Here is a 27,913-nt window from a genome sequence, read left to right as displayed (position 1 = left end):
GGTATCACGGTCATGTAATAACAGTTGCCGAAGGCACCACTACTGTTATATCGCGGGCGCCCGGTGGCGTAGAGGTGATGAGGATGAGGCCTCTATTTTCTGATAGAGACGCCGTCCACCGCCGGTCAAGAGCTCAATAGCGGAGTGAACAAATTTCACATCAATAGTAGCATAGCGGAACTATCATTGATCTTTTAATTTTATTCAAATTTTATTACATTATATATTTTCAAAATATGAGTTTTATTTTAAATTAGTCTCTAAAATTTTTAATATTCTAATTTCATCCTTAAAATGTGACTATTATTCTAAATTAATCCTTAGACTTTTTAACATTTCAATTTCATCCCTAAATTATGACCTTCATTCTAAAGTAATCCACAAACTTTTAAATATTCCAATTTCATCCAAATATGTAATTAGTTTCAACCAATGTTTAACCTAAATTTTGTTTCTCAAACATATAATAATATGATTTGGCCTAATGATTTTATTAACAATGGATGTGATTACTATATATGTATAATTTGGGATGAAATAGGAATGTTTAAAAAGTTTGGGTACCAATTTAGGATGAAGGTCATAGTTTGGGATGAAATTAAAATGTTCAAAAGTTTTGAGGATTAATTTAAAATAATATTCATAATTTACAGATGAAATTAGAATATTAAAGTTCATGGACCAATTTAAAATGAGGGTTTTATTTTGATGACATATGATGCAATTAGCTCTTTTAGACTACTTAATTATTCATTCAAGTGTTGAAATCAAACCGCCAATCGTTAAATTGACATGATTATTAAAATAATTAATATAATTATATTTTCAATTCTCATTACTTAAATATTTTATTAATTTCATACTTTTAATTTTAATTTAATAAAATTTAATTTTTAATTAAATAATGATATGTGTCACCACTTAATTGGCGTATATTTTTTATTAATATGGGGTAAATACAAAATAACATTTGTTTGAAGAATAACGATAATTCTTGATATTCCTGGTACTCAAACTCGAGATTTTAAAGAACAACAGTAATTTCTTTACTACGGAAGTCACTCAATTCATATTAATTAGAGTATATTTTCTTAATTATAACTTATTTAATCTAATAAAAATTTCAACCACTAAGAGATAAAACCTGAGTCAAGCTCCTTGTCTAGTGATGAATTACAAAATTCTATATATATTCTATTAAAATAAATGACGAGAAAAACTATATAATTATATTTTGATAAAAAATATAAATACAAATTATAAAATAAATCCATTATAAAATAATAAAATAATGTAAAAACTATAATTTGATTTTAAAGAATACTTTATCAAATGCATTTTTTCTCGAGCATTTCTTCAAAAGTTTATTATATATATATATATATATATATATATAAATAAAATATATTAGAGTTCTATGTACTTGAAAAAATCAATATAGTATTCGTATTATTTTTTCTCTTAATATTGTTATTTAACTTAGAAAATAAGTTTAACGTGACCCTTTGAGCAATTTTTTTTGTCGTTGATCGTTATGATATTGACATGATAATTCACGACCCTGACGTGTGGCCTATAGTGTTGATGTGACAGTCTACGGTGGTTAATAACGTGACAGATAACATGACAAATATACTAAATTGATAACTCAAACATGACAAATGGATTGCCACATCAGTACCCTAGACCACCACATTAGTATCGTAACAAACAATCGATGAAAAACGTTGGTCAAAGAATCACATTAGATTTGTTTTATGAGTTGGAAGGCTACATTGAGAGAAAAAATAAAAAGAGGATCACATAAATATTTTCAAAAGTACAAGGACCTCTTACACGTTTTTGCCAAAATTATATTACGCAATGGGGTTGGATCCAAATTCTATTGTGGGCCGGCCTTCTAAAACCACTACGCTATAAAATACCACGTAAAAGCTTCAAGCTTCAAGCTTCAAGCCTCTCTCTCTCTCTCTCTCTCTCTCTCTCTCTCTACTCTTGCCGGAAAGTCAACGGAGATAATGGCGGGGAAGCAAATCGGCGGTGAGGGATTGCCTGCCTACATAGCTGGAATGACGAAGAATCAACTTTACGATATCATGTCTCAGATGAAGGTACTTTCCCTTTCAATTTCCCCCTTTTCTTTTATCTTTCTTCTAAACGCCGGTTCCTTAGCCGTGAAATATAATTTGTAATTTAAACTAGTATTTTCTGTTGATTGTCTATTGGGTATATGCAGACACTTATAGAACAAAATCAGCAACAAGCGAAAGAGATCCTTATTCAAAACCCTCTCTTGACTAAAGCCCTTTTCCAGGTTTTCCTTCTCTTATATATTCCCTTTTTCAGATTTAATTAAACCCTCATCGTTTCCCTTTCCAATCTATTATTGATTCTTTTGTAGATTTTGTTTTTGTATTTCCATAGTAATTATACGTTGCTGTGATATGTTGGTTCGAATGAATTTTTTTATTGCTATCCCTTTAAGTGTATTTATATGCCTTGTATGATAAAGCTATGAACGTTTGTTGCCATTTTTTTTGTATTTATATGCCTGTAGTTCTAGTTGCAACCCAGAATAAGAATCATGGATATTGTAATGCTGTAGGGCTTGATGGTTATTGGTTAATCGCTCTAATTTTTCAGTGTACTGCATACGTTTAGATTGTTTGTTGCTGAAAATCTTTAGGAGCTTCCATGCCTAAACAGGTTTCTTTTATCATTTTTTTTACTTCAGGCTCAGATTATGCTTGGAATGGTTAGCCCCCCTCAAGTGGTATGCTTTTTATCTCTGCAAAATTATCTTGAAATTTTTTGTTGGGAACTGTACCTGTGTTATGAATCCTTTTTTGTGTTCAGATTCCTACCATTCAGCCATCTGTATTGCAACAATCTCAGTCTCAGCAATCAGCACAACCGCCTCCAATGCCGAACATGCAGCCAGCAAAATCATTTCAAGGTCAACTTGGGTTGCAGGACCAAACTGCTCCGTGTCAGACCCAACCTCCTTTAAGAAAACAGCATCAAAACCAAGCTGGCACACAAATCTCAGCTGCTGCTGTACCTGCTGGAAACGTTCAGTCTCAACCCATGCCAGCACATTCCCTCCAGACACCTCAGCAGATGAAGGGACATCTGAATCCTCCAATGTCCCTTCCACAATCATCCCAACTTCCTCTTCATCCATCTTCACAGCCCCAACATCATCAACAAACACATATGCCAATGGCCTCCGGCCAGTTGCAGCAGTCATTGCAGACAACTGGAATTTCTCATATGCCTCTGCAGCCACCTATGCCGCAACAGGCAAGACCCTCTTCTGTACCAACTTTACATCATCAGTATACTCCCCAAATGGGTCCTAATGTCGGTTTCCAGCACCCTGGTGCTCCCCAGCATCATTCACAGCCGATGTTCCATGTAAGTCGGAAGTTACATTTTGGAAGTCGTTCTTGGATTCTCCCTAGTAACATATAACGTAATAATTCTTTTTACTGTTTTATATTCCAGTCTGGTAATAAACCACCACCTGGCCTTGGATACTCTTTTCCACAAGGACAGACACCACACTCAAATCAGTTGCCATCTCAATCGGTGTATCAAAATCAAGTATGTGCATAACCTAGTTTTTTTATATGTATTCTTTTTATCAATTAATGAACCATTATTTGTGGCTGATGATAAAGGTAAGCTCATGTCTTTTATTTGTGCTTAATTAAGCTAACGAGCCTGCACTCTCCATGGTCTACCTTGTATTTAAAATACATCCAATTACCTTTTATGAGGCACAATGCAATCTATCAGTTTGAATCCCCCTTCTTTTGGTTGACTAGTTTACGCTTTAAAGTTCAAATGACGCAAAAATAGTGGATTCCTTTATGTATATATGTGTTTTTTGTGCCTTGTTAAAAATTGTGGAAGTCTTTTTTACTTTTTCCATCATAATTTTGTATGTGAAGACAGAAACACAATTGCAAGTTAAGAATGTATGCGATTGTGATTGCAATAGCAACTAGTTCAAGGTTTTGTAATTCAGTGTGGAGAGGTGGTTGTCTGATGTATCTTGATGCATTTTAATCAAGTCAATGAGGAGAAATAATTCTAGAGAACCTGGGCATTGTATGTTTTTTTAATGAAATGGAAGGACAGACAAGTGTTTGGATCCTATTCATTCAGCTAGCCACATAAGTTAAGAGTTCTGGCTCAAGCTAGAAGAATGGTAATCCATCGAATGCACTGAACAATGATTATGAGCTGGTAACTGATTTTGAATTTAATATAAGAAACAAGGTTTTAATGACTTCGATTCAAATTATTCTAATGATGAAATTAAGATGCCCCTTCGTTGTCTTGCAGTAGTTAAATTATTATCTCATGTTTCTTAGTTATTTTTTATTCTTACCTTTTCTTTCAAAAGCGGAACAGAAGTGAAGAAGGGCTTTAGATGCACTCATAATATACATATAAATGATAATTATGCATGATTTTAGCTTTGTGTTATATTTTAAAGTTACTTTATTGTAAGTAAATATGATATAATTTTAAGGGAAAAAAGAGTAAATGATAAAGAACTAATGACCAAATACAATATCCAAATGTAGTTTAAGATTCCTTAAGCTTGATTTTCTATAATTAGTGGAAAGAAATTCCATGTCTAATGGTATGTGCAATGGTTATTCTTTCAGGCAGGAAGCTTACGTTTAGGATCTGACTTTGGCAACCAAGTTCGAGGTTCAATGCAGGCAGATAGAGGATCTCCTTGGATGTCAAGCCAACCAGATAATTCAACACTTCCACAGCTTCAAGGACCCTCATCTTTGGTTCCCAATCAGATGGGTCCTGGAAACCAGGCCCCTCTCACTGCCTCGGTGATTATCTGAACTTTGGGTTTCATATAAGCAACGGTTAATTTGCAATAACTGAAGCTGGTCTATTAAACTGGTTGGTTTTTTCTGCTGGCTCATTGTAGTTGACTCCTGAGATGGAGAAGGAACTACTTCAGCAGGTAATGAGCCTTACTCCAGAACAGATTAATCTCTTGCCTCCTGAGCAAAGGAATCAAGTACTTCAGCTCCAGCAGATTCTTCGCCAATGAGAAGGTTTAATAACAGCACAGGTTATGAGCTGCACTCCGGAACAGGTTAATCACTTACCCTTGATTCAGCATTTGCTGCGGAGGGTTATAGGAATTAATTTCGTCTTCGGGCTCCTTTGCGAGCTCGGTAATTTGTTTGAAGGCCTATAGAAACCTCTTTAAAGTCAAACCTCATGTAGTAAGAAGTAAGTTGCAGATTCAGTGTTGGCCCTTTTATCGTTCACTTTTGCAGGGAGCGGTAGTGTCAAGTGAGCATTATTAGGTATGACAAAAATGCATGATCTTGATCTATTTATTGATTGAAAGAACAAAACTAACAATTAGAAGTGAAAGATTTGCCTCGACTTTTGGAAGGTCTTGTGCTTACAGATGGCAATGGGTCGAAAATTTCCAGACCGAGTTCCTTTATCTTGTTGAATCATTCTCAAGCTGCACCATACACTCTTGTTGCATATCTTGAAGAGTTTCAACTTCACCCAACTGACTGGAACTTTTGTACTTGTGGAACTCTTTCTAGTAACCCGTACATGGATCTCTCGCCGTTTGACCCTTCGGAGCGGTAACCTCTGGTCAGACGGTCTCTGATATTGATATTGATATTGAACTAGCCAGTGTTAGGTGGAACTTGATGTCTGATCCACCTAACACGGGCTAGTTCAAAATTAAGTTCAACTTTAAGGGAAAACCCTAAATCCAAAAAAAAAATCCAAATCAACCACCCAAGTCCATTTAAAGGGCTGTACAGCTAAAGATTTTGCCAATTTGGTAATCTCAGGTGAACTGATTAAAGGAGTTGTTAGAAGTGAAAAACTTGGTAGGATTGACACTGCCAAGAGTTTGACATCTACCGGAAGGATTTGGGTACTTAAGCTGTTGGAGGTCCTTGTGTTATTGAATTTTTTGATAAAATACATGGATGATCCTTTGATTATAAGGTATTGCTATCTTAGGTCCTCTAATAATTAAAAGTTATAAAATGATGTTTCAATTATAATTTGTTGTTTTGTTGAATCTTCTGATTGTTGAAAGTTATAAAGTGGTCATCTGATTATTATTATTTTGATTAATATGGAATAAGTACAAGGCAATATTTATTCAAAGATAACATTCAACCTTTTGACATTGAAAGCTCACACTTCTGGTGTTCGAAGTCGGATCCTCAATGAATACTAACAATTCTTTTAATACGGAGGTCACTTGGTTTGTGTGAGTACTAACTATTTATATGTTCTAAATTTGTACTTTTCTAGTAAAAAATTGATAGTTGTTTGTGTTAAATGTTAACATGTTGATTTGGATATAATAGTCGTTTGAGATGCTTCAAGAGGTGATTTATGTTTGGTAACATGGATGTTTCGAACTAAAAAATGGAGATGAAAAATAATTAAAAAATAAAGAAACCATGAAATATTATTTTATTTTAAAAATTTAATGAAAAAGATTCAAGGAGAATTTAATGATAAAAAGAATATTATTTTATTTAAAATATTAAAGACCATATACGTTGAAAGTGGGTGGTGAAATGATTTTGAGGGGAAAATGAGGGATTAAATTAGGGAGAAAAATCAATAATTTTGGTGAGAATGAAAATATTAGGATTTTCATTTCAAGTATTCTGATAAAAAATTATAATTTAAACCCGACTCGATTTATCAACCCGATTATATATGCTCTATAAAATTCGACCCGAATGAATTCAATCTCGACGGGCGGGAGAACGAGCGACATCAACTAGAAGATAAATGGACGGTCTTCTAATAAATAAATTCAAATTTTAGAGTGGATAATTATTCGATCCATACAATGAGTGGGCAACCTTCTAACAAGAAAATTTGAATTTCAGAATGAATAATTATCCGTCCTCAAAATAACAAACAATATTTATAGTGACCTAAATTTAATTTAGAATCAGAGAAGTGAATTCTTGTTTCATTCCGCCGTTGTTTGATCCACCGGCAGCGGCGGCAGCACTGTTTTTAACAAAAAAAAATCCAGTTTTTCCGTCGAATTTCGCCGATTTTCTTTGCGTCAATCATCATCAGCCGTTTTACAATTACACCGATTCTTTGTTTTTTACACCAAACTAGGGATGGCAAAAGGGCGGGTCAGGTGCAGATACCCCCTCCCCCATCCCCATACCCACCTAATATTTTTCAATCCACCACCCGCCCACCACCCATGATAGGTACAAATTTTCAAATCCACACCCGCCCACGTGGGTACATTATCAAATCTATCCCCACACTCACTACCCACTAGCGACATACCCGTTTAGACCCATCTGACAACAAACTTAAGTTATATATAAGCAACAAACATAAAAAAACATTTCCATTAAGAAACATTATAATAATGTATGTAAAAACTCTAGATAATAATGTATGTTCATTTAAATATTCTTATACGCTTAATGTAAGTGAAAAAAAATCTAGATAATATGAACATTATATCAAATTGTTTTAAAAGAATAATATATATATATATTAAGCCCATTATAATTAATAATTAGGATGATTTAAATTTCAAATCAACGTTATTCATTTTCATCCCTTTATTTAATTTAGCCTTTTGTTAACTTTGTGGTTAGGTTGTCCCCAAATTTCATCCAACTACTCCCTCACTATTTTCATTCAATTTCAGATTTCCCCATCCATTTTCTATGGTTTCTCTTCTACTTGCTTATCCTACATCACTCGCTTTTAAACAAAATTCTGACAAAGCTTCTAGAACTCTTTACCCTCTAACTAAAACTTCAAAATTTTGAAAACACCACTGAAGTTAAAAAAATACCCATCACAAATCAGCACTCGATAAATGAAATTAGAAGGAAAAAAACGAAATGGAAGTATACATTGTGTCTCGAGAAACAAGCAAAAAATTGGAACTTTTAAATCATAGGTCTTGAGAGAAAGAGAGAAAATACCTGAGTTTTAACTGTAGAAAAAGAATCTAACAAGCTTTGACAGCTGAGAAAGAAAGTGGCTAAGCTTTACAGTGTGAAGTTCGGAGGTAAAACTGCATAAAGAAAACACCTTTTTTCCTTTATTTTTTATGCTCGAGAAACAAGCAAAATATAGGAATCAAAGTTGGGTTTTTGTAGGTTTGGGGCACAGAGACTAAAGATTAAAGACTAAAGAAGAGACCAGATTAAAGACTAAAGAAGAAGAAGAAACGTACCTAAAGAGTGGAGACCAAGAAAGATCGGTGCAATAACGAGATTAAAGACTAAAGACGAGATCAAAATAAAGACTAAATATCCCTAATATTTGGTTAAATTACATGTTACATCTTATACAGTATTAGAATTTATAAATTAGTCTCTAAAATTACACCTAAATTCATAATGGTCCAAAATTTAATGAATATTTAGTTGGGCGGGCGGATGCGGGGCGGGTAATGTCTCAAACCATTACCCCCCACCACCCGCGACAGGTATCACTTTCTAAATCCACACCCGCCCACTACCCGCTAAAATTATATCCATCCCCGCCCCAATTGGAGCGGGTGCGATGCGGAATCCACGAAACTGTACCCGTTTGCCATCCCTACACCAAACATGAGATGCTCCATTTCTTCTTCTTCAGGATTGGAAGGGATGAATGACTTTCGCGATTATTTTTTTTTATATTTTTTAAAAAATATATATTATTTTTGAAGAGGAAAATATTTTATTCCATTACTTTTTATAGTTTTTTTAATTATTGGTTTTGATTACGCAAATAAGGTTCTGATTTTATTCATGGAACTATAGTTTTGTATTTTCAAGGAGAATAAATAAATTTTTTACATGTACCAAGTTTAATTTATATCGATTTTTGTTATTAAATTATATTTTTTGGATAACTATTTTGGTATAATATTAAATAATTAAGGGTTAAATTATGTGTTTAGTATCTAAACTATCAGTTTTGGTCCGTTTTAGTACCTAAACTTTCAATTTTTTTAAAATCATACCTAAAGTTTAGTTTCTGTTTTATTTTAGTACCATGCTGTTACAAAATTTAGTTTTTGTTTCATTTAAGTATCTCTGTTCAAAATTGAAAGTTTATGTACTAAAATAGACCAAAATTGATAGTTTAGGTACTAAACGTGTTAAGCTTTTTACGATGAGATATTAAAATAAAACAAAAACTAAACGTTAGGTATGATTTTGAAAAAAATGGATGTCTACATACTAAAACTGATAATTTATGTACTAAATGCATAATTTACCTATAAATAAGGTTTTACAACTATCTTAAAGTAGTGTCAAGTGTTTATTTAATTGCATTTTGAAGTTTTAAATATATAAATAAGATGAACGAGATACTTGTCATCAGAAAATAATTTTACACAATGTTTTGAATAAGTTATATTGATCTATTTTTTTAATCCTATCTATTATAAAATAAATTTTTTTATAACAAAAATAATGTAATTATTATAATTTTAAAATTAAAATATATCTACCATTATTTATTTTAAAATTATAAAAATATTTAATATTAGTTATTTAGTTTAAAAAGTATAGTGGCTTTATAATCCATATTAAATTTAATACACCTTAAAAAGTAGCTATTAAATTCAAAAGATACCATAATTATCAACATTTTTATCTCGTACAATTTGAAGTATTTTTTTTTAAGAATTACAATTGTTAATATTCTTTATCTCGTATTGTTATAATCGCGTTTATTTAAAAATTAATTGAATATTTGTCAACGTTTTTTAATCTGTATAATTTAAAATATTTTTATTAAAACTATAATTGTATAATTGAGCTAAATTTTTATGATATTTTCTAGAAAGAAAATGACTCGAATATGTCGACACCGTTTTTCGCCCGATTGAGGAAAAACAAGTATGAACTTAAGGGTTTTCTTTGAAAAGGTTTTGAAATGTTAAGAGTCGTCGCCAATCATTTTAAGGTGTGATCGGGACACCATAAAAACCGATTGATTTTAATAAAATATTTTATTTTTATCAAAATGTCAAGTTTAGGGTCTACGAAAACCAGAAAATAGGTTCGAGAGTCAGTTACACGCAGGGCCGGTCCAATGAATTTTAATGCCCTGAGCGAGATAATAATTTTATACCCCTACTGTATAATAGACAAAACATAGGAAGGAATGATATGATATGACAAGTTCTTGTCTTTCTCCACAAAAGCCAATCATTTTACTGTGAATTCAACTTGAACTCACGTCTAGAGTTAAAAAACAAAGATGATCATTTTTTAAATGCCGAAAAGCATAAGCAAAACTCAAAAAAATGAATTTATATATATAAAAGAAGGAAACCATGTGTAAGTAGTAACATGCATCAACTGCCAGGGACAAATTAAATTAAACAAGGCAATTATCACACAAAACACCAGTGAACACAAATGAAGGTTGAAAAGAACAGAAATGCCAGAGCATTAAACAATGATCAATTCCAACCAAATAACATCAATGCCAGAAATAAAATGAGTAATTGATATTAACATGTCCACTTGTAGATACAAGATTTTGTACATAAAGACTCTTTGTAGCATGGAGCAACGTATAGACAAAAAAACATTCTGCTTTAAAAGGTTAAAGACAAAGCATATGGGGAACATCCTAGTCAGCATGACAACATAATAAACATGCAACCATTTTTCTTACATGGCCTATACTTGTAGCAACCAAGGGTTCATAATCAAAGCTAGTCAGCTTTGTTGACCAACCAGGACCAAGTTCAGCATCTAAAACTTGATTGAGCTGGCTCCTTGGCATCACATCTGCGCCTTGACGCACAATATCCAGAGCAGCTAATATCTACAACAAATGGGAGTAGGTAAAAGTATGATTGAGCGCTCTACAGAGTCTTTTAGGAAAGTAACCTTAATCAGAAAACTAGAAAATAAAAACCATAAGCTCCAACAACACATATTCTTAAATTGATTCTCAACAAACAACCATAAATATACCATTCCCAGAATGAACTTTCCCCCACTACCAAATTACATTAATTAAACATCACCGTAACACATACGGGTAACGGCAGGGGAAAAAATAACATAAGTCAGCATACCGGAGCTGGAACAATGGACTCATCCTGTATGCTTAACATTTGTCTGACTTTAAGAGTGGCCCCACGCATCCTACGTAATGCAAGAGCCAATCTTTCTGCATTTTTTTCGGACAAGAATTGTGAAACAGCAGACTGCTTTTCATTTGAGTTTGGAGAACCATAAACAAGCCTCTTGGCAAATTCCTGAACTGTTCCCCAAGAAAGACCAGCTCCTAATGCAGCAAAGCTTTTGATGTTAAACAAATAACTAGTTAGAAAAGTAACAAAAAAGGAACATATAATTTAGCAGTAGCAATAAATGATAAAACATTAAAAGAAATACACGCAATTTACCCAAATGCTCTAGAAAATGGAGTAGCGGGAACCTTTCTTTCTCTTGGCCTCCGTCTCTTCACAGGTACTGGCGCCTCTGCTGTCGTTGTCACCACTTTGGCACCGTCCACAAAGCTCTTGAAACAAGGCCTCGGGCTGGCTCACCTCAACGCGCAGCCGCCATTGCCAGTGGTCGTTAGGGCCCAAATTCCTCGGGCTGGCTCACCTCAACGCGGTGGTCATGGATCCGGGCTTGTTTTCACGAGAACCGGCCTCCAACACCTTGAAACAAGGCCTAGACACTTCGACTTTTGATGCCCCGATCTACCCCGGCAGTCGTTGGATCGTGGTGGTTCTGAAGTATATGGTTCCCCTCCTCCGTGCGCTTCTCTTCACCGTTCGGATTCGTCGATGGTGACTCCAAACATCGGCGAGTCCTTGGCCGAGAGGTAAACTTCCTTTATTCTTCTTCTTTTCATTTTTTTTTGTTCTTGTTTGGCTAACTTAAATGAATAGAAAAAAAAAATGAAAAATGCTTGCTTGGTTCGAATGGGTTGTTTTTTGTTGCTTTGAAGTATTTCCATATATGAAAAAAAACTTACGTTTTATTCCTCTGTGTATTACTTTGAATACATGGGTCCTCTCCTCTTTACATATTTTTGTGTGGGTTTATATAGAACCCGTATTAGATCTTAATAAAAAGAAAGTGACATTTTTTCTTATTTTGTTACTCTGCTTGTGACTGCTGTAGCTGAGCTGGGATTTCGTGTTACATTGATCGGACGTGGAGACTGCTGGAGATCTTGCTGATGGCAGTAACAATAACTGGGCATGGGAGGCCCAAATTTTGCAGGATTATTATTATTATTATTATTATTATTATTATTATTATTATTATTATTATTATTATTATTATTATTTGGGATAAAAATGGTGATTACATAAAAATATTGGATCGAAATTATTTTCTTAAATAATACAAACACTACTCGTACGGAGCACCATGCGACACATGCAAAACTCGTGGAATACCATGCATCGCCAAGCACAACACATGGCAGTCCATAATTTCAAAGTTTTTTCATGCATTTTACCTATGTAGACTGATGTCTCCAGCTATATCGAACCATGCCCTGTTCATAGATACAATTATATAGAGGGTAAATTATAGTAATGGTCACTGAATATTTCTGAAGTTTGCATTTAGGTCCCCTAACTTTTAAAACTTGCAATACAATCCCCAAACATTTATTCCGTTTGCAATATGGTCCCTCAACTTAAACCACCGTTAGAAAATTAGGGTAAATTATATAAATGGTCATTGAACTTTTCAGGTACTTGAATTTAGGTCCCCCAACTTTTAAAACTTGCAAAACAATCCTCAATTTCATTCTAAACCCCAATTTCCAAAGTAATTCAATTTCATTCTAAATCCTAAATTCCAAAATAATTCAATTAAATTCTAAACCCCAAATTCTAAAATACTTCAATTTAAGGTTTAGAAAATAAATTTATTAATTATTTCAAATAAACACATATTGATATAATATATAATTTATAAAAATTCAGAATATTATTTTACCAGGTCATATTGAACCTAGATCCACCTATTTATAATAACATTTCAATAGAAAGACGTTTCAAAATATTTTAAAAATATATATTATTTTTTACTAAACACGTGACTTTATGGAATTATGAAAGTGGCGTTGTCTTGATGGAATAATTTTTGTCAATGCGTTAAGTGAGTTTGTAAAACATTTGACAGAAAAATATAGTTGCATGCATACATCAAAACTACGCTTGTAGACCTGCTAGTAGGAAAACCTTTTCCAGTAAGATAACGGTCAAAATAAATACCGGAAAGCAATAAAGTTCTCAATTCATACATCCATGTAAATTTATTTGAAAAATAGGAGAACCAATGACCAAGAAGCTAATTTCAAGGGGGGAAATCAAAAAAATTACACATGCATTAAACATTTTGAATACATAGCCTCAGTTGTAGATTATCATTGAAGCTTGAACAAAATAGAATGTCAAAAGCCAGAGGAATATGTAAAGGAGCACAACACTTCCATGAATTTAACTATGATTAAAGACTATTGAAATCCCTTAGCTTCTCATCTCCAAGAAGGGTCAGCACTATGATATGACAAACTATGGTGAATGTAGAAAATAATGTGAATTATGATTCATAGCTTCGTACCTCTACCAAAGGAGCATCACACTATTCAGGTTCCATAGGTATTTATAGCAATTTGATTCTCATTAAATCATAAATGTACAGCAAATAGTGCGTGTCTTCTCTAGCATATCTGTCATCACAAAACATATAATAAAAACAAAGCAATTAGGAGACGTAAAACAATGAAAGCATAAGTCAACAAATTGGTAGGTATCCGACACAAATTTTCACTTCAATTCAGGCAAGTAATTCATGTATATCTAATTGCACTCAAAACTATGCCTAAGCATTTCCATAAAGACAATGGCATTTAACGTACAGTAATTAGGCTCTTTAATATGCAGTAAGCAGTAACATTCCCAAGCCTATAATATATTTAACATCTTCAATGAGTTCCAATGAGATTAGCATCTTCTTAATCATCCAAAATTTGTGTTACTATACCACAAGTTCAGAGTTGTCATGTATAGTCTGAGATACCGATTTCCTTCCCCCTAATTTATTGATAAGTGCTAATAACCCCAATAAATAGCTTCATAGAAACACTAAGAGTTTAACAGAAAATTATCAAATTAAATCCTCAAGTTCAGAGAAGTGACAAGTTGACAATACAAACATGTCCAGTGTCAAAGAGATTGCATATATATATGCCAAAGTCCCGCTGAAGCCACACAATATCCCGGTGAATTAAGGATGTCAAAAGAATGCAGGAGGACAAATAAGAAAAAAAGTTGCAGCCATCAAAGAGGCCAACCTTGTCACGTGTTTATATTTTTCTGTCAAATGTTTTACAAACTCACTTAACGCATTGACAAAAATTATTCCATCAAGACAACGCCACTTTCATAATTCCATAAAGTCACGTGTTTAGTAAAAAATAATATATATTTTTAAAATATTTTGAAACGTCTTTCTATTGAAATGTTATTATAAATAGGTGGATCTAGGTTCAATATGACCTGGTAAAATAATATTCTGAATTTTTATAAATTATATATTATATCAATATGTGTTTATTTGAAATAATTAATAAATTTATTTTCTAAACCTTAAATTGAAGTATTTTAGAATTTGGGATTTAGAATTTAATTGAATTATTTTAGAATTTAGGGTTTAGAATGAAATTGAATTACTTTGGAAATTGGGGTTTAGAATGAAATTGAGGACTGTTTTGTAAGTTTTAAAAGTTGGGGGACCTAAATTCAAGTACCTAAAAAGTTCAATGACCATTTATATAATTTACCCTAATTTTCTAACGGTGGTTTAAGTTGGGGGACCATATTGCAAACGGAATAAATGTTTGGGGACTGCATTGCAAGTTTTAAAAGTTGGGGGACCTAAATGCAAGCTTCAGAAATGTTCAGTGACCATTACTATACTTTACCCTTATAAATATGAATGAATCCGGGAATTAAAATTGAGAAGATAACAACAATTGGTTAAAAGATTTGATTGTTCATTTGATGCGTTTTTTTTTTTGGTCTATTTATTTGGTCCGTTTTGCTGTTATTTTAATTTGAGTAAGTGTGAAATTATTTGTTTCAATTTTTTAAGTCAAGTTGTTGAAAGAAATGGTGAAGTGTTAATAGATTTTATTTGAAGTATTTTACAATTTATTGTTATGTTAATATTATTATTTTTATAATATTAATAGTTGTATGTATTTTACCTTTATAGATTTATTGTTGTTATTATGATTATAATATTTTTATATTATATAATATCATTTTACGATTTATGATCATAGTATAATTATTTATGTACCTGTATTTTTTAATCTAAATACAAAATTTTAATTTGTACAGAAAATAAGCAACACATTTTTCACGATTGTCCATTATAATGGACATATTGTGAAAATAAGGTTGGAGTTGTTTTCAGTCTGAAAGACCTATAAATAGGATATTAAAAAATGACATTACAATTGTAGAAATAAAGCAGAGGATAGAACGAAAAATTCGAGCTACTGATGATGGTTTGAAGTACAGGTTTATGGTATGTCCCAATCCAATCAGATATGCTGCAATACCAGTTGAAGAAGATGATGATATAGGAACCATGATTGGATTACATGAGTCAACAAATGTTGCAGTTATTGAGTTATTTGTTGAGGTGCGTTGTAACACCCCCAACCCGTATCCGACCCGGATACGAGTCCGAAGTGTCACATTGACTTTTCAAACCTTGACTCTTAAGAAAAATCCCGGGAAATTTAAAACTTTATTTAAAACAAAATACAGACTTTATCAGAGTGCTCGTACTTAATGACTTATTACATGCCAACACTTTATACATAACCAAAAACATACTTTGTCAAATATTTCTGATCTGATCTTTTGGTAAGGAAAACTGACCTGTCTTGCTCCGCATCACTCCTTACTCTTCTCGAAACCTACGTGTGAAACAATCACACGCTAAGTCGAAGACTTAGTGAGGCATAACAACTTAATGCACTTTAAAACCTATATTGATACATGCATGTTCTGTTCTATCATGTTACAGCAACTTCATGCATTTTTCATATCGTATAAAATCATATCATATTAATTGCAGTAAATACATGCATACACATAGTTCATCATTAACAGTTTATCATATAATCACATACTATTTCAATCAAACACTATACACACACAACATCATATCATTTCTATAGCATTTATCATACCACTAACTTATATTTGTTCATATTTCTGGATTAGCCCATGTATATATGTGAGAACTATCGATATGTGAGTCTATAGAGGTTGTGCACTATGCTGTCACCACAGCTCGTATAAATGCACCGAAGTGCCCCGTAGAATTGCACCGAAGTGCCCGTAGAATTGCACCGAAGTGCCCGTAGAATTGCACCGTAGTGCCATATAATGATGTCCATAAGGACCACGTAGAATTCCTTAAGAATCATATACATATGCTAGGGATCAAGTATGTGTCTTTCGAGACTTCACACATGTTCCAAAGAATATACATATGTCCTAAAGAACCGAATAGACCCTCGACTCTTGGCATGCCAACTATACCCCTAGCTCTCATGACACATAACATGGGCGTTATCATTTATTTCATTTCAAATATTCACATAAACTTGTAATTCACTTTCACATATCACGTATCACATAGCTTCTTTTCATATGATCACATAGTCCCGTAGTTCACTTGCACGTAGATCATTTCCATATAATTCACATGTCACATATGTCATGTTTTCATATAATTTCTATCATTTCTCACCCAATCACCTTTATTCATATAAACATACTTATCATATCTTGTTCACATAAGATCATATACTTCATATAATATATCGAAACACCTAGAACACTTTCACGTAGCTTATAGTCATAAGTCTTATCTCATAACCTATACTTGTTTTCACATATATATATTTCATAGCATTTCTTATACCATCACATAATTCCTTTAACATACATAACATATCATGTAACATTATAATAGCAATACTTATAAGTCATATTGCTTATATCTTAATCTTATGCCTTCTCTTAAACATATATATATATATTCACATGTTCAGGTAATTCACCATTTCATCACATAATTGTGTATTCATATAACTCATTTCATTTCATTTCATATCTATCTATATATCTATATCCTCAAGATTATCCTAATATAAATCATATAGCACTCTTATATTTCGTATTCATCTAGGGCAGACTTATAAACATATCTCACTTCTATTATTTCTATATATATAATCTAATCTGTTACTTAATTCAATTTCATATCACTCTTATAATCTTCTCATATAACTTCACAAATTTCTATCATTCAACCCATGTGTTATAGTTTTATTTAAACCTATGAATCTTTCCCATCTAGCTTATCTTATACGTTCATCTTATCATTTATGTTCAAATCCCCTAGTTAGTGTACTATTTTCACTTCATCCTATAGATCAATATTATCCAGCTTATTTCACTTATCATAATAATATAATTATATTTTACTATGATCACATAGTTTATATCTCATACTTTGCTTTCTCATGTTCACCTATATCATGTCATATGGCTCATATCTTTCTCATGCAGTCACATAGTTCAGTTTCACATATGTATATATATATACATTATATAGCACATACTTCTCATAACATTACATTCAAAAGCATGTCAACACATATATTCATGCATACATACAATTCATGTCATTCATATACGTATAATCATATTCATGCATTCTAACATAGGAAATAGACTTGTCGCAAGTCTTGTTTCCATTTAGCACCATAAACTAACTAATATGCACTCACCTGGCCTCACTAGCCAATTCCAATCTCTTATCTTTCCCTTGATCGATCTTACTTGCCAAACGTTCCGGAATTGCTTTATGCGTAGAATCTACATAATTGTACATTTCGAGACCATCATTAGGTACCTACACCTTGTAATTGGATACTAGCAACTTAAACTAACTTATTAAACCCATATTCCCAATTTTCCTTTAGGGGGAATCGGTTCCCCCCTATGGGGGTATCGGTTCCCCCATGACATACTGGAAATTCTTGTTCGTTTGAAGGGGTATCGGTTCCCCTTGAATGGGTACCGATTCCCCTTGCCCAGAAATCATATTTTGAGCTCGAAAATCCTTCATTTTCAGCTCAACACATCATACTTCATTCCCTTTAATATTCCTAACTTTCATACACATACTTAAACTCATTTCTACTCCATAATCACTTCTTTAAACTCAAAATTCTATCTTCCATATAAGATTCAAAAATCATACCAAATTTTCAATGTGTTATAATTCCCATTCTATCACTTCATATCTCTTAATTTAATCCTTGACAAGTCAAATTCAACTTCACAATCTATTAACTCCTTCCATATCAAAAATTCACTTAAAAACTCATTTTTCTTAATTTCTCATAACTTGTTAATCTTTGAGGTTTAAGCCACTTAAAGCTTTCCTTAATCTTTCTTAATATCCCAAGAATCAAAACAAGCTTTAAAACGAAAGAATTAACCAACTAAAGACCCACTTACCTTATACCAAGCTTCCCGGTTGAGAGGAGGAAGAAGACTGAAGAATGCTCTGGACTCTTCTTCCTCCGTGCTTATTACCCTTTAAAAAAAATTATAAAAAAAATCTTTCTGGTCAAATGACCATAATACCCTTAATTTCCTTTAATAAATACCAAATAACCTTCAATATATATATATTCAAATAATCATTGAATTCTTTCATTCTTCTACTTTAGTCACCAAATTCTGAAACTTTACAATTTGGTCACTAACCCGGTATTGCGGATGTTACATGCGTAACATATCTAATGTTCTCAGGTCATCAAGAAATGTGGCTTGAAATTCATCACAAATGACTTTTGGAAGTGAGCTTGAGGACTCGACATACAGGTCAAAAAATAGTTTTATGGTACTATTAAAAAGTGGAAATGAAGTTGATGGGTCATATGCGGCAGCAGCGTATGGGGCGAGAAGCATACATCAATCGAAACTGACTGTTGATGTTGATGCTGAAAATCAATGAGGAGAAATACATGATGATTCCAACAAAGATGAAGAAACTGAGGAACCCATTTTGGCCGACAATGACAATGTATGCGGTGGAGGTGCACCTAATTTGGGCATCGATGAAGTTCCAACACCGTACCAAGCTACATCTTATATGTACATGTACGAGAAAGATTATGATGCAATGAGGGCACCTGAATTCCCAAACATGCCATATTTAACTCCATATCACATGAATGAACCATTCGAAAATTCGAACACATTTCCAGTTTGGATGCAATTTAGAGGAAAAAATAAAGCTACGTTGACGATTAAAAAGTATTCCATCAAAGGCCATGTTGATATCCACGTTGCAGACTCCAACCAGAAAAACCATATATGCAAAGTGTGTTAAATATGGCTCAGAGTGCAGGTGAAAGATCATAGTGTCGAAAATTCAAAAGCACGATGCTTGGGTCATCGCAAGGTACAATAGTCCTCACACATGTTTGCGAAACTCCATCGCATAAGACCACCGACTATTGGACTCTAATGTAATATGTGAATACGTGAAAGTGTTGGTTGAAAAAAAATCCAAGAATCCATTGTTCAGTGTAAAATGCATCTATTCGAAGCTAGATTGAATACCAAGTAAAATACAAAAAGGTTTTGAATGCGAAGTTGAAGGCAATGAAGCTGATATATGAAGATTATGATACATCGTACAATGAGCTATCATATTTGTTACAAGCAATGAAGTGATTTATCCCGGGAACCATATTAAAGTCTCAAACCATGCATACATACGCCGAAGAAGGTCAATTTGTTCCAGGGAAGAAAATATTTCATGGACTCTTTAAGGCATTGAAGTCATGCATAGAAGGATTTCCATTTTGCAAACGCGTGATCCAAGTAGATGGTACGTGGTTGTATGGTCAATATAAGCATGTATTGTAGATAGTAGTTGCATAAGATGGTGAAGAGTTGGCAAGCATGAGCCTCTATTGTTCCAAATATTAATGAAGTATATATATGCCTCTCAGCCCAATTATTGGCATGCTTACCCTTTGCGTTCAATCTCTGGAGCTCATTATGATTGTATGAAGGTTGCAGAATAGGCTAGTGGAAGCCAAACTGCCTCAACACTTTATCTGAAGATTGGTACTCCACAAAAAGTAAAATGAATCAACAGTGTAACAATACATCAATATTGACAACTATCCCAAACATCTTGCGACACACACGAATCATCGATGTACAACCTCCAAATAAACTGTAAAATAACTTTAAAAATGAATTATCTAAAAAGTTAAAATTTAAGGTAAGCATAACCTAAGACAACATAATATAATAATAATAATAATAATAAAATTCAATTAATCAAATTATATATATATACCTCTTTTTTGCTTTTAATGTCGATATCCAACCTAAAATATTTAATGTTATTATGCACCAACCCAATTCTTTCTATTTTATGTTGTCATCTGTAAATCAATTAAAAATATTCTTTAATTATTTTTAATCAAAATATTTAATAAAATTCTAATTAATATTTTAAATTAAAACCAAAAAGAAATATTATCTTCCGACAAGAGAAAAATAAACTGTAGTTTGACTAGGTCGGTGTTAAAAATGGAAGTCTGTGTCAAGCCCATGATTGTAGTAACATCAGACATCTATTGATTTCCGCTGTAACAGTATCATTTACGATTATTAATGTCTTGCACATCTCACGATACAAGAACGCCAATATCATTGATCCCCAACTATATTGACGAGTATTCTGAAGATTTCCCAAAAATAAGAGATAATGAGTGTGAACTAGATTACCGAATTTATCTGACATCAAAACTCCCCAAATCAACTCCAATATATATGCTCAAGTTGCATATAAAACTTCTTCATTGGAACTATTATCATCGAGCGGAAATTCATTTTGCAACCATGATAGCCTCAAAAGTCATCCTTTTAAATCTAGGTCTAATGTTGTCTTCCCAAGCAACGTATTGCAAGCAAAATCCACGTTGTATTTATTATCATGCACTATCGACATCCCATTTGTTGGGACCCCGAGTTGCATGGCCACGTCCTCCAAAGTTATCGTTCATTCTTCACGCGAAAAATGAAACGTATGTGTCTCTAGTCTCCAACGTTCAATCAACGCACTGATCAAACCCGAAACTAACTTGAAATCTCGAACAAAAGTTACAATATAAAATCCAACTTGTTGCAATTTATATTCAATAAACTGACGTGGCTTCTTGGGAAAATTGATTCGATGACAAAGGACTCGTTCTGGGTCTTCCTACAGATCATTAAAACATTAAATTAATCATAAAAAAAACTTTGATCATTTAATAATAATGATTTTGTTCTCAAATAAAATAAAATATTTTATTAAACTAAATAATAATAATAACATCAATATCAAATGACTTGAAATATGTTGAGCGTCAAGATAAAATAACTAATTTTGTTTTGTTATTTGAACAAATCTATAGAAAAAATCAACTTTTTAACAACAATAAATTAATCTAAACTAACTGATTTAAACAATAAATCAAAACTCATCTATACTAATATATAAATAAAATAATAAAAAAAATACCTTCAAATAGATTGTGATTTTTTTCTTTCTTTCCTTCTTCCTTCTTCCTTCTTCCTTCTTCCTTCTTCCTTCCTCCTTTTTCCTTCCTCCTTTTTCCTTCCTCCTTCTTCCTTCCTTCCTTCCTTCCTTCCTTTCCTTCCTTCTTCCTCCTTCCTTCTTCCTCCTTCCTTCTTCCTTCCTCCTTCTTCCTTCCTTCTTCTTTCTTCCTTCCTCCTTCCTCCTTCCTCCTTCCTTCCTTCCTTCCTTCCTTCTTCCTTCTTCCTTCTTCCTTCCTTCTTCCTTCTTCCTTCTTCCTTCTTCCTTCTTCCTTCTTCCTTCTTCCTTCCTCCTTCCTCCTTCTTCCTTCCTTCTTCCTTCCTTCTTCCTTCTTCTTCCTCCTCCTTCTTCCTTCTTCCTTCTCCTTCTCCTTCTTCTTCTTCCTTCTTCCTTCTTCCTTCCTTCTTCTTCTTCCTTCTTCCTTCTTCCTTTCCTTCTTCCTTCCTTCTTCCTTCCTTATCCTCTCCTTTCTCTTCTCTTCACTTCACTTGGGTTCCCACCCGCCCTATATATCTCAAAATTCATCACCCCATTTACACAATAATTGCACCATTATTAGGTACCAATAATGGCTATATTATTGCTGTCATTCTTCACGTGATTTGGCATGCATTTGCATGCATGAGGTGCATGCATTTGCATGCATGATGTACATGCAAAACAGGTTCACGGACAGCATCTGCTGGGAGCAGTAGGAGACGCAATGCTCTTCCAGTGTCACCCCCCTAAGTCGCACTGCCTGCAATGTTCGTGAACGTTCGTTTGTGTTCTCGAACGTGTTCATTTAACGTTCATGAACATATTCATTTAGTGTTCGTTTAATGTTTGTTTAGTATTCGTTTATCATTCATTTCTACGTTAAATTTTAGTTTTACCCTTTCAAGATAAAGAAAAATGGTAAAATTACGCAACTAGTGCTTAAACTCTCTAAAATTCACAGTTTAAATTTCAATTTTTATCATGTGTTCAATTTAGTCACTACAATCACCAATATTTAAAATGTACAAATAAGAAAAATCAAAACTGAGTAAATGAATTTATTCATGAACATAAATAAATGAATAGATAAACGAGCTCATAAACGAATCGATAAACAAGTTTATTTTATTTCTAATATCTAAGACTCTAATCCAACTCTAAAATCTAAATCTAAACCTTAGAATCTAATCACTTAACCCCTAAACCCTAAAATTGATTAATCTAAACCCTAAAATTGATGAATCTAAACCCTAAAATTGAATTCTATCGACAGAATTCAAACTCAACAGAGATACATTGAAATGCAAATTTATGAGGAATCTCCAAATTTCCGCGTTCACTTTCAATTTATCCATTCCAAGTCAATAATCAAGAGAAGATACCGATGTTGCCTGATTTAATTTTAATTACTTTATTTGAATAATAAAGGGGTAAACTACACGTTTAGTATCTAAACTATCAGTTTTAATCCGTTTTAGTGCCTAAACTTTAAATTTCTTTTAAAACTTAACGAAATTTTTAACAGGAATCCTAAAATAAAATAAAAACTAAATATTAACAATTATTTTAAAAGGATTAAAAGTTTAGATACTAAAACCGACCACATGTATTTTACCCATAATAAAATGGTATTGTCTTACAAATACCAACAATTCATAATCTTTAGATTGTGAAAAAATTAAAACAATTTTTGATTTCATGTTTTGAGTTGTTTCAATTTACAGTCAACTAATCACTTTCTCTTCTTATCTTCCTTTTCTCTCTGGCTTTGGATTTCAAGTACCACCGGAGCTGCTGGGATGCTGAACCACCACTCTCTCTGTCTCCTCATCCATCTTTCCGTGCTCGCCTTCCTCAGAGGCGAATATCTTGTAAACGTCTCCAAGAACACCGCCATGACCACGTATTTACTAGGCACCAACGCCAGACTCAACGCTGTAAGCACCAGCGCGGCTGCAAGCTTCTCGCTTGCCTGGTCATTGCCAGGATGTCAGCGCATGCAGCTCGGTTTAAAGACGAGGGATGCGTAAGAACAAAAAACAAACTAAAAGAGTATAACCTGTGGGAAAATCGAGAGCAGCAAGGCACGAAACTTAAGAAGAGCAATGTTTCCGTCCTGGATAACCTGTTCGGCTTGAGATATTGCATTCTGAACAGCCAAAAGCTGCTCCATTGTGGTCATAGGAGGAGGTGCTTTTACCTTGATTTCGGCCAATGGCCGGCCTTGGTTGCAAAATCTCGTAACCGCCATAAATATCGCAATAAGGAGTAGAGCCGATGCAAAGGTATAACCCACCCATCCCCTGAAATGGACAACAACCAGTTCCTATGATATGGAAACCTACCGAGATGTCGACATAACTACGTAGCCAACTCCTATGATTCGTGCCTTACCTGAAGATAATGTACGTGAAAATCGAACAGAACAGAAAAGACTTCAGATGATCATCCCAATATACCAGCGACAGAAGCAACTTCCCGAGTTCCATCACCGGAAGAAGTAACTCCTGCAAATTAAAAAAGAAAAGTACTATGAGATTATAGTATAGCTCCATTAACCAACACTGAATGATATATTTTCATGGCATCGTTACAAAACAAACGCATGCGTACAGTGTTTAGCCATTTACTTTGTCTCCCAACCACATTTAATTCGATAACCAATATTCCATAACGAAAAGGATCTTCTGTGATACCTTCATAACAGCTACATTGGTGTCGATACCATCTACTTTAACTCCATCAACTGTTTCTTGGGCTAGCACCACTTTTTTATAGTTTTCTCTAGACTCTTTAATCGCTCTCTCCATCAAACTAATCTCGCCCACAGCTAGTTCACCCACAAGCAATCCAGCCTCACTTGGATTATTTGAACTTGAACCAAACATAAAACCTAAGTTCGAGGCCATGGTCAAGGCTGAGATCGAGTACATGCCACCACTAGTTGCAACATTTTTACCCCGGTCTAATTCCCTTGAGCTTGACATATTTGCAAGAGTCTCCAGTACTAAATCTCCCCCGGGCAATTGGTCACAAAGGTTAAACACGAGAAGAGACTCGAAGCGAACAGAACTCGAGGAACTAATTTCCTGAACAGCTTGCACACGCAAAATTCCAAGAACGGCTTTAGAAAGTGCATCGTCCTTTTCAATTCCAATAATGTTGAACTTATTTATAAATCTATGAACATATAAAACTTCCCGGATTATTGCTAGCCAGTAATCACGCCGAGTGTGCCCTTTAAGTTCAGGAAACCCGATAATAGCTGGTTCTGATCTACGAGGGAAAATCAATACACAATCAGCAGATAAATTATATTTTCAGATGAGCTTTATGTTAAAACTAAAGCATTAAACACAAATCATAATTGATTCGACACTAAAAAATATAAAAAAAATCACAAGGACAGTTAAAAGAAAATAAATTAAATATGAACCGTGCCTTACAAGGAAATGGATTTGTATAAGACTGCCTTGTCAAAAAGTCGAGTACCCCATGGTCCAGTGAGCTCAGGTTTAACAATTTGTTTTAGATCATCTGATAAATCATATATTTTGGGTTTATCATAAGATACAACTCGAAGGGCTTCAAAGTACAATGCATGATCTGTCAGTATTAATCGACCTGAAGACATGCAAGAACAATCTCAGAACAAGCCAAATATTGCACCATGTGTTAATCGGCAATCAAAGCTATTTACGAAAACAAAAACGGAATGAAAGAAGGAATGGAAAAGGCATGATAGAAGTAATTAATTTCACCAATCGAAAAAGATATCATACAATAGTTTATTGAATAAAACTTTCGGTATTCATCAACTTGCCTGGCCATGTTGATATTCCGACATGTTCAAAAACCGGTTGAGTAGTAACTGTTCCATCCACCTCAAGTATATTTTCTCCTCTCGATGACCGAATGGCAGACAAAAGAGATGATTCTGATTGTCTCTTCATCTTTTTAATTGCTCTATAGAGATCAAATTTTAGAAAATTATATTTAGATATGCAGATTTGATAAACGAAGATACTTCCATAAATTACTAGACCTTTTATTTACTATGAACTTCTTCAGATTAACTTAAACTAAAACCCGATACAAGGAGTAATCAGCATTTAAATAGGCGGTAAATTTTACTAGGCTTCTGGTAAGAACTTTCAACATCAAGAATTTATCTTAGGATTCCTTTATTTGGCTATATAGCCTATTTGGTGATTAGTTGTTATCTAAACCTTCAAGGACAAGAACTAAATAGAGCACGGTTTTTTTATCTTTGACCAGAAAAGTTTTGCATTAGAAACACATTGGGGATCAAAACAGAACCAATAGAGCGACATGACAGTATATACGATATTGGCAATGCAAAGACTCGTACCTCTCTAGTCCATTTAGGTACTTGTCATAGACAGAGAAATGAAGCCGGCCACCTGTTGAGACGGTAAGAACCTCAAAAAGATTTTCACAAATAATCACATTGGCAATGATGGGAACCGCAGGAGCTATCCTAGAGAAAGCTTCCATCCCGACTGACAGATCATCATCTAACTGCAATCAAGACAAAATGATGACCATAAACTTTAGCATCAATTCTAGAGTTTAACGGACGATTAAAGGCCCTAAACCATTTTCCATGTACATGAGAATAGTTTGAATGTGCAAAATTATTAGACCATTTGGCATTCTCACACTATAATGTAGCATGCATTCATGGATTGAAAAGAAGAAATGCATAAAATATGAAACTTACATTAATTAAAGATTGACTGGAAGCTGTTGGGGATTCCCAGGCAACCATCATGTCGAAAGTAAGGCGTCGAAACTTTTTATCCGCTAGATGACCAATCACTTGAGCGGAGAGAGCAAGAGTCCTGAAACAGCAGAATTCCAAGAAGTTCCTCGCATACCATAACTTTTGCTTTATCGAATCGGATGCTTCAGCATTAAAGCTTTCCTGAAGCTCAATTGAAGTGGTTCCGAGGATTCTGCATCGTTTCATGTTTGTTAAGGAAACTACATATACCAGTAAAAAGGCAGGTTGCAATGTCCTTATTTGCATCCGGGTTGAACTAGAACTTAGGAGCACATAGAAAACTTATCAAACAAAATACTTTCGATTAATATAGAAGTTGCGGCAGAGGCAACCTACTTTGAGCATCTGCGCACGACGATATTCGCAAGGGGAGAGAGCTCGGGTATCCAATTGTTTCCAGCAGATGGAGACCTCTCCAGCTCCTCAAATTCCTCTGCAAAGGAGCTTCGCCTTCTAAGTAACCGATTTAATGATCCTTCACTTACCAAAGCCTCGAACATATTTCGTGTTCTGCTCGCAAATGCCATTTCTAACTTTCTCCCTCAATTCATGCCCACTGAAATGCAATCCATAAAAAAAGTTTAAACATCAGCACCAGAAATTTTAATACCGGCCATCATATAACGGTGAAGGTGTTGTCTGAAACCGTTATTTCACAGCAATAGCATCCGCTGTTACCGCAATCGCAATAAACGCAACACAACCGCAATTTAAATCCTTGATCAGGACTTCAACCATAAAAGTTGTACTTTTAGCAATCTTTTAAATGTATCCAATCGGCATTAACAAAATGATTCCTACGAACAAGCCAAGTAACACATTCTCCACCAACTTTAACAAGCAAGAAAAAAAACCAAAACACAAAACTACTCACACGATTGTAAACATTTGCTAACAGATTTCATAAGAAATCCAATTCAAGACTCATAATAATTACAACTTTTTTGAAAACCAATGTGTTGAACTCCATTAACGACCTTATCCCAAGTTCCCAACTACTTAAACTAACCAAAGAAACGAGAGAACAAAAAAGAAAACACTTACCACCACAAAGAAGAAAAATGTGAACTTTCAAGTCCTTCTAAAACCCTAAACTTGTGCACAAGCAAATATCAAGAGCCCCGTGTGAGATTAACTTGGTTGAACAAATCTCCACCAACCCATCTCTGGAAATAGCAAGATTCACAAGACTATGTCAAGAAACAAGAGCTCCAAAACAACTTGTTCTTGAAGAAAATTCATTATTCTTTGATGGGTCATAAAGAAATAATAGTGAAAAGGCGAGGGTTGTGAGATACAGTACACTGGAACAATGGGAAAGGAACTTTTTTTATTTAATTGCCTAAAGACAGAAGCATTCGGGCCACGGGGA

General features: G+C 33.8%; 2 protein-coding genes across 3 annotated transcripts; one reads left to right on the top strand and one right to left on the bottom strand.

Moving 5' to 3' along the window:
- Nucleotides 1-2,003: 2,003 nt before the first annotated feature.
- On the top strand, nt 2,004-5,977 carry LOC120185000 (cleavage stimulating factor 64-like). 2 transcript variants are annotated; one of them, XR_005522085.1, is made up of 8 exons: nt 2,004-2,111; nt 2,237-2,314; nt 2,735-2,773; nt 2,857-3,417; nt 3,508-3,606; nt 4,683-4,865; nt 4,967-5,354; nt 5,447-5,977. XR_005522085.1 is itself a non-coding variant. In XM_039189337.1 (7 exons), the coding sequence occupies exons 1-7, from the start codon at nt 2,019-2,021 to the stop codon at nt 5,090-5,092; spliced, it is 1,179 nt and encodes a 392-aa protein (XP_039045268.1). In that variant the 5' UTR covers nt 2,004-2,018; the 3' UTR covers nt 5,093-5,445. The 2 variants fall into 2 exon arrangements, 1 of the variants encoding a protein (XP_039045268.1); XM_039189337.1 differs by lacking the exon at nt 5,447-5,977 and having other exon boundaries at nt 4,967-5,445.
- Nucleotides 5,978-23,336: 17,359 nt separating this feature from the next.
- On the bottom strand, nt 23,337-27,913 carry LOC120184993. Its single transcript, XM_039189330.1, has 10 exons — nt 27,586-27,913; nt 26,878-27,097; nt 26,479-26,713; nt 26,107-26,276; nt 25,558-25,700; nt 25,181-25,358; nt 24,431-25,010; nt 24,129-24,241; nt 23,794-24,037; nt 23,337-23,706 (listed from the first exon to the last, which is right to left on the bottom strand). Exons 2-10 carry the CDS (start codon nt 27,066-27,068, stop codon nt 23,467-23,469), a joined length of 2,094 nt encoding a protein of 697 aa, XP_039045261.1. The 5' UTR covers nt 27,069-27,097; nt 27,586-27,913; the 3' UTR covers nt 23,337-23,466.

This window comes from Hibiscus syriacus, unplaced genomic scaffold (genome assembly GCF_006381635.1).
Source record: "Hibiscus syriacus cultivar Baekdansim isolate YM2019G1 unplaced genomic scaffold, ASM638163v2 tig00112988_pilon, whole genome shotgun sequence".
NCBI lineage: Eukaryota > Viridiplantae > Streptophyta > Magnoliopsida > Malvales > Malvaceae > Hibiscus > Hibiscus syriacus.
This window is presented reverse-complemented; position numbering and strand designations above follow the sequence as displayed.